Genomic DNA, 15,565 nt, shown 5'->3' on the forward strand with positions numbered 1-15,565 from the left:
ACATATATATACATCCATTTTCATATAAAACATGTTTTTTACTATGTTGACAGTAAAGTTATAATCTTTTATTTGCATACAGTGCTGTTGTTCCACACCTCCTACCAAAAGGTGGCAGTAATGCGTCAAAACGCTATTTGGGATCCTTCCACATCAAGCGAACAAGAAGTTTGAATTTCAAAATTGAGTTTAGCAAGCGAAACGCTGGAGAAGAAGTGCAACATGGCTGAGGAGTCGGCAGTTAAAGTTTGTGTTCGAGTCCGCCCCGCTATTCGCAGGTGAGTTTTCGTTGTAAGGCGACATTCGAGCCTCGTTCAATAAAAAAAGCGCAATTGGCCATTGGTGTAATTGACAGACTCTGGTAAGGCAGCGTTTAAAAGCAGCGTTAACAAACTATACAATAACGTTTACGTGCAGCGGTAGTCAAATGTGTATGTCACCGTTGTTTTCAACCGTAATGTTTGTTATATTTCACAGATTATATGGTCAAAAGCAACTTTCACAAACGGTAACATGTAGGTGAAACGGTAACATTGGATGCGCGCATTGCTTTGAACAATAATGTTTGGGATATTCTCACAGACTACACGGTTAACGCAACGATTACAGTTACGGTACTTGTATACTGTATTATGCAATGTTTATCTGTTAACTTTCAGAAAATCTTAGTGAGTCCCAAATGTTTTTCTGTTCCAGTAAATATTTGTTTTAAAAGCACGTTCTCCACAACTGCTCAAATAAGTTTAAAACCCACGAATACTCTAAATATAACACCGGCAATTAGCAACCCACAACAAATCTGGCCGAGTTTCTTTTGCATCCTATTTCAGCTCCTTTTTATGGTTGCCATGCTGCCTTTTAAATTTCTGTTGTCTTCAATGTTTGTCTTTCGTTACAGAGAAGAAAGTCATCCATCAGAAAGGACAGAGCCAGATCAAATCTTTTGGAAAGCTAATAAAAAATTAATTCATCAGCTTGATGATGGGAACTCACCAAAGAGTTTCAGTTTTGGTATGGCTCCCTGGACAACAATGTTTTTTATAAACATGCATAGAATTAATTACAGTCAGTGTTCAACTTTAATAATGGTGGCCTGGGTCAACACCTATGTATTGGGCCAGCAGAATTTTTGGAGTCACTGAAGGTTTATGCCCACCCAAAATAGACCAAAACTGCATTTTCATTGTCTGTCTTTAATGTTATCACTGAAAGGTTCCCTCCAAAACACGATGTTGTGATGATGCAAGTAGAAACCGCCTGACTGGAAAAATGGACATGGATTCTGGTTTCCCTCAAGACAATAGCTGAAGCTAACACCGTTAGGGTCATACGGCAGCTCATACTTATTCTGTTCTTCTAGGGCATGGTTTAAACTGGTTACTAAGACCACAGTTCGTTTACTGTAAACATTGCACACAACAAAAATAATTACCCAAATTTTATGTTTCAGTACAAGACTAAAGGGCTTTCTAAATCACAAGCCTGATGCTAACACTCGATCGAAATGCCAGCTAATATTAGAATTTTGTCACAGAGGTTTTTACCTTCAAATAATAAACCTTCACACATAGACAATATATCTATAATAAGGGGCATATATTCTTCCTAATCTGTGAAAAACAAGTTTATTAATGTTAGATCGTAACTTTTTAAATATATATATATATATATATATATATATATATATATATATATATATATTATATATATATATATATATATATATATATATATATTTTTTTTTTTTTTAATTTCAGTAAATAAGTAGCTCAGTGCATGTTACTTGACACTGCCCCTAGAGGCCACAGTCATTGACTTTAAAAAGAAATGCTTTCCTATAACATGAAATAAGGGTAAACTTTTTCTGTTTTTGGGTCTATTAAGATTACCAAAATTATTTCAGATGTTAAATCCCAGAATAATGAGGAATAATTACTTTTTATAGACGCCTCTGATAGATAATAAATAATTTAGCCATGTATTTCAACTTATTTTTGTATATTATATATATTTTTCATTTGTTCATTTACGTTATATGTAAAATTGAGTTTTTGCAGTTAGTTTTGAAATGTATATTTATCATGTTATCAATTTCAATCAAAAATAATAAAGATAATTTTTTTTCCCCATAATCGCCCAGCCCAGGTATCGCGTCCTCGTCACACTGCAAAGGCACACGAGCTGTGACATAAACCAAATGTCAGCTCAAATAACGATTAGCACTGACCATATTTGAAAAATGTACAGCTAATCTGTATGATTGTATCGTCAGTGATCGGAAATCTCACGTTTTATCGGAGCACCCCTAATTATACTGTACATAGTCTGCAAAACATCGGAATGTCAGTGCTAAGTCAGTATTTTTTTTCAATTGTTCTATTAAGCATTATTATTTGTGCAATAGAAATGACTTGATTTTTAGCCAAGTTAGTAAGAGTCATTGCCATGAATGCAATTATCTTAACTTCTTAAAGGGTCTTAAAAATACATTTTAAAGATGGTATATACAGTCTAATCACTACATTCATGTATGAATACATTGGGTAAATCCGAGTTCTGGACTGGGGCACCACAACTTTGCTTGGGCTACCACACTTGAAGGCTTAACGTCAGACCCTGGGGTCACAGAATAGTGAAGTCTTTTTATATACTTCTCATTTCAACAGACCGAGTGTTCACTGCTGAAGAGACAACTGATCAATTATACCAAGATATTGCAAAGCCGTTGGTTGTTTCAACTGTTGGAGGATACAATGGTAGGTTGGGGAACCTGAAAGTTGTATACAGTAGATGTTACTGTGTATAATTTTTTTGTTGTTGCTGCTTTTAAACAGGTACCATTTTTGCTTACGGTCAGACAGCTTCTGGAAAGACATTCACGATGATGGGAACTAACCATATTCCTGGTGTCATACCAATGGCTATTGATGATGTTTTCCAAACCATTAAAAAGGTAAAACTGTTTTTAGACATGTATCTAATTTCTGTGACATGCTGCATTACATTTTGTAGGGTAATATAATTTCATCTGTAATTTTCTTTTTTTTTGATAGTGTCCAAAGAAGGAGTTTCTTCTCAGGGTGTCTTACATGGAAATATACAATGAAACCGTGACTGACCTGCTTGTTGACAGCTGGAAAAGAAAACCGTTGGAAGTCAGAGAGACTACCAATGTAAGTTGGTTTTTTTTTTTTTTTTTTTTTTTTACTTTCTCCTGTGTGGGATTTTAGTGACACAATATAACTATAATTATATTGTTTTGTGTGGTAGGAGCCTCTGATATTTGTGTCATTAATTACTCAGAATGCCAGCAGGCAGAGTTGTCCTAATCACATAATTGGGCCTCTCACAACATTTTTTTGGTAATTGTTAAATGTGATAAAGAGACTACATAAATTGATCAAAGACACGTCAGTTGTCTGGATTCAACTCTGTGGATTAACATGATATGGAAGATGAAGAATGTAGGTGAAGAAAATTTTGGCACAGAGACTATTAATTGATATTGCGACAGTAATAGTTGATAGTAACTCTTTTTTTGAAAAGTCCACCACCATCTGCGCCTCAAAGTTCCTTTGCTGAATGCCGTACTTACCATCACTTCTTCATCGTCAGTTTCTTTCGCCAACATGTCCATTGACATCTGCACCAATCACAACTCTCTCTTTCTCTGGGATGCTCAGGACTACTACGTCTAGTTCCTTCCAGAATTTCTCTTTCAACTCAAGGTCACATCCTACTTGTGGGGCATATTCACTTATCACGTTATACACAATACCCTCAATTTCAAATTTCTGCCTCATCACTCGATCTGATACTAAGACATTCTTAGCCAGCTCTTCCTTTTAAAATAACCCCTACTCCATTTCTCTTCCCATCTACTCCGTGGTAAAATAATTTAAACCCTGCTGCTAAGCTTCAAGCTTTACTCCATTTCCACTTGCTCTCTTGGATGCTTCTTCCCCCCCACCCCCAATCATAGTTAATGAATGGGATTTATCCATGATTGAGAACAGTTCCAGCAACGGAGTATTTGTATGCGTCCAGACTTTTCTAGGCTTTCAAACTCTTCTGTGTGAATCTCGACAACTTACTCACCAGATACAGTACATGTGTTGATGCAGTTGTCCAAGACAAGCGGAAGTGGGTTAAGAGTCCAATTTCTTATCGGCGAAAACATAGGCTTTGGCATTAAATATGGGTGCTCTATGCCAAGTGTCTAATTTTTCCTCGTACCTATGTTTAACAGTATCAGACAAAACTCTGGGAGGCATATTTTCGTGTTGTCTCCAACCGACTTAGCATTGAATAATGCTTTGCTTGACCAGCAGTATGGCCTGTCAAGTCATTTTTGTGACGTAGATGCACGAACTCTTTTTCAGTCTTTTTTTCATTCAGTCAAATTAGATGCCTGATAAATGTAATACCATGTGCCTTTGAAAGACTGAAAGAATATGAGGCAATGAAAAGCTTTGAAACATTTTGAAGGAATGAAGTGCGAAACAAAAAAGTGATTGGTCAGGTGATACTGGTGTTTTGTTAAAAGCTCCGACGCAGTGTTTCGAATCACTCCACTTCAGGAACAGTGACACAAGCTCCAAAGCTTCAGTATCATTTGCCCATCACTGTTGTTTAGGTGCAGTCTATTAACCAATTTCATTTGTATCTTTCCCGTTAAGTTTTACGTGTCTCGGGAGACTCGACAAATCTGCGAGCACTCTTCAAATGTTTCTTTTTTGTTATTTAAAGTTTTACCCCCTTGAGTGAAGGAAACAAGTTTAACACACTTATAGTCCATTTTAATTCCAATTTTGAATGTTCAGCACAGTTTTCATCTGTGTGTAGAAAAATATCTATGTTGCTGACCTGACTGAGGAACTGGTGACTTCTCCTGCACAAGCATTGGCCTGGATTCGTAAAGGAGAAAGTAAGTGTGCTCACTTGGCTTATATGGAAAAAATAATTTCATTCATTCATTCATTCAAGTATTTCTGACTCCCCCCAGAAAACCGTCACTATGGAATGACAAAAATGAACCAGCGCAGCAGCCGTTCACACACCATATTTCGAATGGTAAGCAACATAGAACATTTTAGGTGTTTTGATCCCCCCCCCAAGAATCTTCTGTCTCAAGCTGTTTCTTCAGCTCCTAAAAAATGCATATCCCCAAAAATGCAGGAAATGTCTCACTTCTTGGCTTATTAACAGGGTACTTTTATTACCTTAAACTTAAATGTTTAGGGAAAGAAAACATTTAAACATGCAAGAAATACTGTACATTTTGGAATGTATTTAATGGAAAAAAATTGCATTTAAGATTACCCCCGAGACACGTTAATATAGGAATATAGTAAGGTTCCAGTGGCTCCAGTCCTTCTATAAATTGTAAAATATTGTAAATAACTTTTTTTTTTTTTTTTTTTTTTAAAGTCTATTGGTTTTAATTGTATTCTGATTGCAAGTAAATTATCTACTGAAATAACAATAAAATGTAGTATGTTCTGCTGTGGTTTAGATCCTAGAGAGTCGTGAAAGGAGTGACCTTTCATCAGGAGAAAATGCAGATGGAGCCATCATCGTTTCCCATTTGGTAATTAGGCTTTCATAAGCCTCCATGTTTGCGCTTGTCCTTTTCCCCACACCCGTTACCATTAGATGTCATCGAGATGGGCTTGACAAAAAAAAAAAATCTGTACTTTTCTGAAATCAGTATAAAAGGAAGAGATGGGATGAGCCCTCATGTAAACTAGAGCCATAAATTTAAATTGATACAAAACACTCCTTTTTGAGCTGTGTGAAGGTGATGAGGCTAAGATAAATGAGAACTTCGCCCCTGCCATAAGGGTCGGCAGCAGGGATGGCCCGATTTGATCACATTATTAAAAAAAATAGGGGTTAAATGTTATTTTCAACTGATTGAGTAGAAGGTTTTATTCATTCTGTTTGAAATATCAGTGACAAAATAGTCCAAAAGTAACAAATGGCTTCATTTGATATTCATTCAAACAAATCAGTTGCCCGTGTGTGAAATTTGCAGCTTTGAACTCAAAACAGGCTTATTTACGTAAATTGTATTGATTCACCATCATAGGCTTTCACACACCTTGAACGCTGGAAGTTAGAGCCATTCCACACAGCTATCATCAACACAATAATGGCAATTGTTCATATTACTCCACAGCGGACTACTATGTGGCCTGAGTTTCTGCCTGTGTGTGGAAGGTCACAGGAGTTAAGAAAACAAAATACTTGTGCCGCTTCTGCTGATAGTTAGGGTACTTTCTCCGTTACAATGATCTGAATGTCATGTAGCTATATTTCTTATATTTGCTCATGTTAAAATCTCACTCCTGTTTTTCAATTTATAAACTTGTCCTTTGCTTAATGCACATTTTGAGTCGTTGAGCATTACAATTTTAATGTGGTATATTTCACACATTTGAAACTGTATGTCACAGAATTTAGTCGACCTGGCTGGATCAGAGAGAGCAAGCCAAACAGGGGCTGAAGGTAATGAGCTAAAATTTTACATTGTAATCGAAACTTTTTATGCCTTGCTTTAGTTCTGTGAATCGAATGATGAACTCCAACTATTGATTTAACAAGAATCTATTTGTTAGGTACACGCTTGAAGGAAGGCTGCAATATCAATCGCAGCTTGTTCACACTAGGCCAAGTGATGATGAAGCTTAGTGACGAAAGCCCAAGGTATGGAAAAATAGAGATCTTCTGTGCTTAATGCAAACTGTGATAATTGTTGATTGCGTCGGAGATGTGCCATTGGTCATTGCTCAAGTTACAGGATAGTTTAATGTGTGCAGAGTGCCTGTTTTGCAACTAATAGATCTTTGCATTACATAAAGTCAGGCTCATTGATAATCAGTGGTTCCATACTGTTTTAGTACAACATTTGGCACTATTAATTGCAGTATATATGGAATGAAACCCCCAAATAAAATAAAATTCAATTAAACTATATTTTTGTATATATTTAAGATTAAAGTGCTTAAATCCTCTTGACATTACTGTTTCCAGTGGTTTCATAAACTACAGAGACAGTAAGTTAACACGGATTCTTCAGAACTCCCTTGGCGGTAACGCCAAAACAGTCATCCTCTGCACAATTACGCCTACATTCCTCGACGAGACGCTCCGCACTCTGCAGGTTGGTATATACTTTTTTCCCCTATGCCATTTAACGATTTCGACGGGTCAAACGCAACCAAGAATTCAGCATGTTCCATTTTCAGCTGTCTTTGGATGGTGTCCACCTTTATCCTTTTCTTATTTGTGTGTCTTCATCTGCTGGACAAGCAATGCTGTTTTTGTCCTGACTGAACAGTCGACAAGCAAGGTTCTTGAGGGCTCATGAGATTTAGGCTTTATACACTAGTAGTGTTAAGAGACCGTCTCTTGTGGGGCGTTCTCTGGGAGGACAGGTTACCGCAAACCCTAATATAGGCAGTTTACTGGCAGTCAGTCGGATTCGTTTCCAGAGATGGTTGAACTTCGCCAATGCTACACCTTGTCACTGGGTTTTTTATTTATAATGTTTATAGACACAATTTTTCAAAACCGCTAAATTATTGAGATGAGGGGGGTCAAGTTTGTGACCCCACTTTTAAGACTGCTTTTTGCAGATGTGATTCTGATGGCTTCATCAAGGCACTATTGTCAACCTTTGCTAGAGTATTTTGAAGCAGTTAATTAGAATCGGCACCTCCAAATCTGAGATCATGGTACCCAGTCAGAAGAGGATGGAGTGCTCTATCCGGGTTGAATAAGATCCTAGCTCAAATAGAGGGTTTCAAGTATCTTCATGTCTTGTTGACGTAAGTGACGGAAGAAACAAACGTGTAATTGACAGGCAGCCTGGTGGTGCAGTTATACGGACTCTTAGGGTGCCTCTGTTGATGTGTCATATGCATGTCCTGCTGGGAGGAGGTCAACCCAGGATGCACTATCCTGGGAATGCCTCTGTATCCCCTTGAGTTGGAGTAAGTGGCAGTGGAGAGAAATGTCTGGGCTTCAGTGCTTCACCTGCTGCCCCTGTGACCTGATCCCCATTAAACAGAAGATGGATGGATCTAAGTGATGTGTTCTAGCGTTTGCGGACCTTGGCATTTGTGTTAAATTACATACTGTACCTGTAAAATCCAAAATTGACAGCTGAAGTTAATTTGTGGTTGACCAGAGTTGTTTTGTTTGCAAAATACCAGGTACCACCAACAGTTAATTAAAAAAAATCATTACTCAGATGTGTAATCATAATACATCCACTTTTACTTGTCCATAAAAATGTTATACTGAACTGAAATAGTGCACATTTTTGTTTGTGTTGTTGGTGGTGTTGCTTAATGTGTTCTTCAGTTTGCAAGCACTGCAAAGAAAATGAAGAACGATCCCCATGTCACGGAGGTTTCTGATGATGGTGCGCTGCTCAAAAGATATCGTAATGAAATTGTAGACCTCAAGAAGCGGCTTCATGAGGCAAGATGCTTATTTTACAAAAAAAGTGCCATGCTTTCTGTTGAGGTTCTATTGAAGAATCATTGTTGACACACTGACCAGTAAGTGACACCCACACTGCAGGTTTCATTGGTAACGCAAACCACAGCAACAGAGAGAGAGGTTCTCTCTCAGCTTCTCCAAGAAAAAGAACAACTTCAAGGAGAACAAGAGGACAGAATAAGAAACCTCACCAAACTACTGGTCACTAGTACCAACTTATCTCGTGTACCAAAGGTAACTCTTGCTCAATGTAGCATTACAATATTTCAATTCATCTTTTTTTGTCATTGTTGTCCTAACAGTTCTGATTGCTTTAAGGTGCCCAAACGTAGGGTTACGTGGGGAGGAAAAATAGCTCCCCCTTCTACCAGGGAAGATGTTCAGTCAGACCTTAGCTTTGTTTGCTCTGTCAATCAGAGAAAAGTCTCCTGTTTGACTGAGGTTGAAGGTGAGGACAGTGCTTTTAACTGCAAGAACTGGCATATTGCAGTTCTCATTACATGGTCATTGTTTGTACTGTTAGACAGATTTTGTGCAAGTTATAAATTGTATATTTTAATAGATGAAGAATTTGACAGTCACTGGGAGATTCCCGAGGAGGCATTGGATGACACAAACTCAAGTGGTGACTTTGTTACACTCCGTAGCTTTGGAAACCGGTGAAGTGCAGAGCTATTTTAATCTATTTTGAATTTGTGTGCTGTTTTTTTTCCTACCATATGTCGTTTTTTCAGCTATTTAATGTGCAAGTGTACATATTTCTGCCTCTTAGATCATTTGAAAGAGTGTCAGAACTGGAGCTACAACTTCAAGCATTAGATCAGGAAAACCAGCAAGCCTTGGCTCAAATTCAAGCAATGGAGAAGGAGGCAGCAGATGTCGACCTTAAGTTCAAAAGTGAAGCGCAGCAGAAAGCTGACGCCACTGACAAAATAAAGTTGCTGGAGCTCTCTGTGGCAGAGCTAAATAAACAACTTGAAGAACAGAGGAGCAACAGACAGTCTGAATTTAATAAACAGGTGCTTAACAAAACGAAAACTGTTTTCAAGGTCTCTTGCACACTTCTGGTTTTATTATGAATGCCATCTACCCCCCCAGATTGGAAGAGATTTTGAAGAGACTGTTCACCTTTGTGAGATTCTTGCCACCGAGAAGGTAACTTTTCACCATCAGTTCCAGTTCTGAATCCTGTTGTGATTTAAAAAAAAAAAAAAAAGTGTAGTATTTCAAACTTAATTTAAAGTGCCTTCATTTCTGAAGAGAGAATGGGGTATACTTTGTGGTGACAGCCTTGAAATGCCTACACTTCTCTTACTTAAGAGAACACAAACAAAAGTCAATGCTGATATATCACTAAGTATTTACAGTAGCTATCAAACATCTATACGCACACAATGTTGCCCTCTGAGGGGCACAGGCCAATGCAAATTGTTGTGATGGTTAGGCTGACTGATGTGAGACTGGAATTCCCATACACCATGATGTTTTCAGATAAAGTTCTGGTCTGCAGGTAGCAGGGTGAGCAACACAAAGTTGGAGGCATACATTGGAAATGAGGTTTAGCCAAAATATGACATATATTCATGAGAGAGATGGTGGGGGAAGAGTGAGTAGAGATAGCGAAGATGGAGGACTTTAAATACTTGAGGTCAACAGTCTAGAGCAATGGGGAGAGATAAAGAAAGAGATTATTAGTGATCGTGCCAAGAGGAACCATACTCGTTTATGATTAACGAGTACAGTTTCTGAGGTGGTCTTTGTTTGTTTTTTAGGAAATGCTGGCTTCTGAGAGAGATTATTTAAAACAGGAGCTGGGTATTTTCATGGAGCAGACACAAATATTGGAAAAAGAGAACGCTGCTCTTTCACAAGAGCTGGAAGAAAACAGGGAACTGGAGGAGTTCAAATATCTTGAGAAAAAGTTTGGAAAAGAGCTTGAGGTAATGTATGTAAATACAGTGGGAACTCGACAGAATGGATTAACAAGTACAGTGGTGTCGTCCGATATTGTTCATTTACATTGAAGTACTTTTTTCAGGCCATATCAAAATAATTTTTATGTCAAGGATGTCAAAACAGAATTTTTCTCTGGTAGTTGGATCTGCTCTAAAGCTAACTGAATTTTTGTAGCGCATTTCATACACAAGGTAACTTATTGTGCTTTACATGATCAAAAGGATCTGAATACAAAGCGCTAAAACATTTAAAATGGGGAAAAAAAAAACTAAAAATGACGTATGTGTGTGTGTGTGTGGTGTGTGTGTGTGTGTATATATGTGTATGTATGTATGTGTGTGTGTGTGTGTGTATATATATATATATATATATATATATATATATATATATATATATATATAAAAGAAATACTACTATGACAGTCAATTGAACGAATAGTTTTCAGACATAGACATTACAAAATGAGCAATAAAAGGTTGGTAGTGATCTGGTAATGACTGTAAAATACACCTGTGTACACTTTTTCTTTTTTAAAACTTGTCCAAAAAGATGCTGCGAGTGCGCGCCCCGACATATGACGTGGTATAGAAATGGGTTTGTGGGAATTTTTTGGGTCGCTCGTAAAATTGGAACCATTAACTTTTTTTTAATTTTATTTTTCTTAACTGTTGAGATTTTACTAATATTTTTTATCTCGTAGTGGGAGTTCCAAGATGAAATAGGCTCATTGAAGAAGGTTATAGAAGCCCAGGGAATCCAATGCTTGGAATTTAAGGTGAGTTGGCTAAGAGTTCTAGCTTTCTTTCTGCTATGACCTGGTGCACACAGATTTTTCCATTCTTAATTAAAAAAAAAATAAAAAATCTGTTGCTGACCATCCCTAGAAAATCGGCAATAGTTTTGGTTATCGTGTGTGATGTACTCTCACTTTCTCAACACAGCACACCACACATTCGCACAAAGATTCAGTTCCATTGCCAATCTAGTAATCACGCATCATTTTGGGGGGGAAACGCAGAAGAAATGTGACAGGATATGTGCAAAGGTTCTACAAATCTTCCCAAAGGTTCCCAGAACCATTGTAAATGCCAATGTTCTCAAAAAACACCTTGCTGCTTGGGGGACTCACTTTTCTACAAAAAAAAAAAAAAAAATTGGGTGAGATGAGTTGTTTATATACGCTGGTTTCCAATGGTCCTCAGTCTTGAATGGGTAAATTTTGTGGCACATCAAAATAAATGCTGTCATCACTCGGGACAGATCGGCATGCTCCACACAAGTTTTGGTTGTAAATATTAAACATGGTCATTGTTTCGTATTGTCTGCCTAGACCTGACCTTAAACTCGGGACAAATCCTCTTTCATCACATACAAGATCTAACGAATATCGTCATTTCTTATAAGACTTAGTTGTCTGCCACTAGATGTGCTTGTTTGGGAAAGTGGAAAATCTTCACAAAATCTGTTTTTCTGTGTGTACTGGGCTTAGAAAGCGATGCAGATTTCAGTAGCTATATTTACTGCTTAAATGTATCTATTTTTTTCACATTTGAATTTGTATTCCTAACTTGTGTCCATACTGTTCATGAAACTTTTTTTTTTTTTTTTTTTTTTTAAAGAAAAATTTAGAGACCGTCTCTGAAGAACTGATGAAGAAAACCAAAATGGCTGATGATCTTCAGAATATGGTATACATGGAATATTTATATATTGCGATAAGTGGTTAACATTTTCTGAACAGAGAGGAAGTTTATTTAAATATATACATTTGAGGAAAATGACAGGTAAACAAGGCACAATGTGAAGACAAGTTTTTTTTTTTTTTTCCAATTTGAATTAACAATGAAACTGCCAAAGCATTCTGATTCTCTGGTTTAACACATTTTATTTGTATTACTGTGGTATTGTCACTTGTACTAATGAGTGATTTATTGTATTTTTTTTTTTTTTTTTTGGTTCAAAGCCTTTAGTATAAGTAACACCAGTTGAACTGCTTGCTCTTTGTGTTTGTTTCTCTCAGGTTGGCAAGGACTTGACTCAAGAGGTGGCAAAACTTCGTCGCTCTCTCGAAGATTCAGAGGGCCTAGGTCGAGAGACAAAGAAAGAATGGGCATTTCTACGGAGTGAAAACATTGCCTTGGAAGAGATGAAGGTTGGGTGGTGTGATTAGAGTGATTAGTGTCTTGTGAAAGTATTCGGCCCCCTTGAACTTTTCAACCTTTTGCCACATTTCAGGCTTCAAACATAATGATGTAAGATTTTCATTTTTTGTCAGGAATCAACAAGTGGGAAATGTGAAGTGAAACAAAATTTATTGGATATTTTACACATTTTTTAACAAAAAAGAACTTGAAAAGTTGGGCATGCAATATTATTTGGCCCCTTTACTGTGAATGCAGCAAACTCACTCCAGTAGTTCAGTGAGGACCTCTGAATGATCCAGTGTTGAGTGATGATGATGATAAATAGAATCCACTCTTTGTGTAATGAAGTCTCCGTATAAATGCACCTGCTCTGTGATAGTCTTAGGGTTCTGTTTAAAGTGCAGAGAGCATCATAAAGACCAGGCAGGTTTGAGATACTATTGTGGAGAAGTTAACGCTGTATTTGGATACAAAAATGTTTCCCAAGCTTTAAACATCTCAGGGAGCACTGTGCAAGCAATCATATTGAAATGGAAGGAGTATCTGACCACTGCAAATCTACCAAGACCCTCACTCTAAACTTTCACCTCTAACAAGGAGAAGACTGATCAGAGATGCAGCCAAGAGGCCCATGATCACTCTGGATGAACTGCAGAGATCTACTGCTGAGATGTGAGAGGCTGTCCATAGGACAACAATCAGTCGTACACTGCACAAATCTGGCCGTTATGGAAGAGTGGCAAGAAGAAAGCCATTTCTCAAACATATCCACAAAAGGTCTTGTTGAAAGTTTGCCACCAGCCACCTGGGAGACACACCAAACGTGGAAGAAAGTTCTCTGGTCAAATGAAACTAAAATCAAACTTTTTGGCCACAATGCAAAATGATATGTTAGGCGTTAAAGCTACACAGCTCATCACCCTGAACACACCAGCCCAACTGTCAAACATGGTGGTGCCAGCCTCATGTTTTGGGCCTCCTTTTCTTCAGCAGGGACAGGGAAGATGATTAAAATTGATGGGAAGATGAATGGAGCCAAATACAGGACCATTCTGGAAGAAAACCTGTTGGAGTCTGCAAAAGACATGAGACTGGGACGGAGATTTACTGTATCTTCCAACAGGACAACGTTTCAAAACATAAAGCCAAATCTACAATGGAATGGTTCACAAATAAAGGTATCCAGGTGTTAGAATGGCCAAGTCAAAGTACAGACCTGAATCTAATCGACAATCTGCGTGCAGAGCTGAAAACTGCTGATCTTAAACACTCTTCATCCAACCTCACTGAGCTCGAGCTGGTTTGCAAGGAAGAATGGGCAAGAATTTCAGTCTCTCAATGTGCGAAACTGATAGAGACTTACCCCAAGCGACTTGCAGCTGTAATTGCAACAAAAGTGGCGCTACAACATATTAATGTATGGGAGCCGAATAATATTGCATGCCCCACGTTTCAGGTTTTTATTTGTTAAAGTTTAGAATATCCAATCAATTTCGTTCCACTTCACGATTTGTGTCCCACTTGTTGATTTTGACAAGAAAAATTAATCTCATCTTTGTTTGAAGCCTGAAATGTGGCGAAAGGTTGAAAAGTTCACAAGGCACTGTAGCTCTAGCCAGCTGGTGTTGTTTTGTAACTATTTTTGAATTCCTCAATAGATTTGTTTGAAAGCATTGTCTCCCGCCCCCCATCACGATCTTCTCTTCAGAAAACTCTGACTGTCAGCCATGAGAAGATGGAAGCTGAGGTCCACAGCCTGCGTTTTCAGCTTGAGTCTGAGAAATCAAATTTCAGGAAGATGCAGATGGATCTCCAAAAAGAGCTCAATGATGTGTTTAAAGAGAACACCAAGCTAACCACTCTACTCGATGGCAAAGTCCCCAGAAGTAGGTTTTAGAAAATTTTGTAATGCAAAAGCTCGCCGCAATCTGAATCAATCTCAAAGCTTAACCATCCCAACAGGGAATGGCTTTTGAGAGTGATGGTAAATCATGTGTTTTACAAACAGATATGATGGATAATGTGGAACTTGAGAGAACAGTGATTAACCTGAAAAAAGAGCTAACGGCATCTCAGGAAGCAGAGGAAGTCCTGAAAGCTCAGCTGGAGGAACTGAGATCACTTCAGTCTCTCACAAATGAAGGGAACAACCTGGACAAGGTTTGTTATTGTAGCCAAACTTCAAACTCAAAATGCGTTTAGTGGCTGGGAGTACGTTTTTCAAGATACCCTTTATTCTCACTTGTGTTTTAACATTTACACTGCCTTAATAGATGTAATCGGACATTTAAGGTGCAGTACACTCTTAAAATGAGCTGTCAAGGAAATGTTTGTAATTGATTAAAGTAAAAGATGAGCTTTTCAGTGTGTGAAAGGTAATCCTTAATTATACCCTGACTGACAAACATTCCCTCAAATGTTAACCTTACACATTAGTGTGTAACTTGAAGAAAAGAAAATCACCCAAGCTCACCACTAGAAATGTGATGATGCTGATTAATGCTATCTGCTCCTTTTCTTCCTGTACTTTACAATATTTTATCTTTTACAATTTTTTTCACTGGCAAAGTTTTCATGGTGCGGTGCACCAAAAATGATGCATGACTGCAAACTATACACCTTTTACCCAGCAATGGATGTTGTGTCAGCCCGTCTCTGGTTACTAAAAAGCTAATTTTATATATTTGGTGTTCTTGTAGCAGAGGAAAGTCTGCCTCTCTCCAAATGTTAATTTTAGAATAGCGCAAATTTCGGAGACCACTGACGTCAGGAAAAAAACGTTTATCGGAACTTTAACACTCAAAAATAAAAGAGACCATCTTGATGTGTTCAGATTGCTGCTGAAGAGATGGAGAAAAGAGAGTCGGATGTTGCAGTTCTTACAGCAGAGAGAGACCAGCTCCGGATGGATCTCCAAGAAAATATAGATATGGTTAGCTCGCACCCGACTAGTC

General features: G+C 37.8%; 1 protein-coding gene across 2 annotated transcripts in view; it reads left to right on the forward strand.

Annotated features, from left to right (window-relative positions):
• Positions 1 to 183: 183 nt before the first annotated feature.
• Positions 184 to 15,565, forward strand: part of cenpe (centromere protein E) — a 38,700-nt gene continuing 23,318 nt past the window's right edge. For both annotated transcript variants that reach the window (XM_061813314.1, XM_061813313.1), the window contains exons 1-24: positions 184 to 278; positions 899 to 1,011; positions 2,667 to 2,756; positions 2,835 to 2,953; positions 3,054 to 3,173; positions 4,846 to 4,927; positions 5,006 to 5,073; positions 5,516 to 5,590; positions 6,459 to 6,510; positions 6,621 to 6,708; positions 7,036 to 7,165; positions 8,371 to 8,490; positions 8,593 to 8,745; positions 8,830 to 8,959; positions 9,074 to 9,170; positions 9,284 to 9,530; positions 9,610 to 9,666; positions 10,284 to 10,451; positions 11,168 to 11,242; positions 12,087 to 12,155; positions 12,488 to 12,619; positions 14,320 to 14,497; positions 14,620 to 14,771; positions 15,445 to 15,543. In XM_061813314.1, coding sequence (XP_061669298.1) covers positions 223 to 278; positions 899 to 1,011; positions 2,667 to 2,756; positions 2,835 to 2,953; positions 3,054 to 3,173; positions 4,846 to 4,927; positions 5,006 to 5,073; positions 5,516 to 5,590; positions 6,459 to 6,510; positions 6,621 to 6,708; positions 7,036 to 7,165; positions 8,371 to 8,490; positions 8,593 to 8,745; positions 8,830 to 8,959; positions 9,074 to 9,170; positions 9,284 to 9,530; positions 9,610 to 9,666; positions 10,284 to 10,451; positions 11,168 to 11,242; positions 12,087 to 12,155; positions 12,488 to 12,619; positions 14,320 to 14,497; positions 14,620 to 14,771; positions 15,445 to 15,543 — 2,670 coding nt within the window. In that variant the 5' untranslated portion in view covers positions 184 to 222. The remainder of the gene's footprint in view (positions 279 to 898; positions 1,012 to 2,666; positions 2,757 to 2,834; positions 2,954 to 3,053; positions 3,174 to 4,845; positions 4,928 to 5,005; positions 5,074 to 5,515; positions 5,591 to 6,458; positions 6,511 to 6,620; positions 6,709 to 7,035; positions 7,166 to 8,370; positions 8,491 to 8,592; positions 8,746 to 8,829; positions 8,960 to 9,073; positions 9,171 to 9,283; positions 9,531 to 9,609; positions 9,667 to 10,283; positions 10,452 to 11,167; positions 11,243 to 12,086; positions 12,156 to 12,487; positions 12,620 to 14,319; positions 14,498 to 14,619; positions 14,772 to 15,444; positions 15,544 to 15,565) is intronic.

This window comes from Syngnathoides biaculeatus, chromosome 2, assembly GCF_019802595.1.
Source record: "Syngnathoides biaculeatus isolate LvHL_M chromosome 2, ASM1980259v1, whole genome shotgun sequence".
NCBI classification, from domain to species: Eukaryota; Metazoa; Chordata; class Actinopteri; order Syngnathiformes; family Syngnathidae; genus Syngnathoides; species Syngnathoides biaculeatus.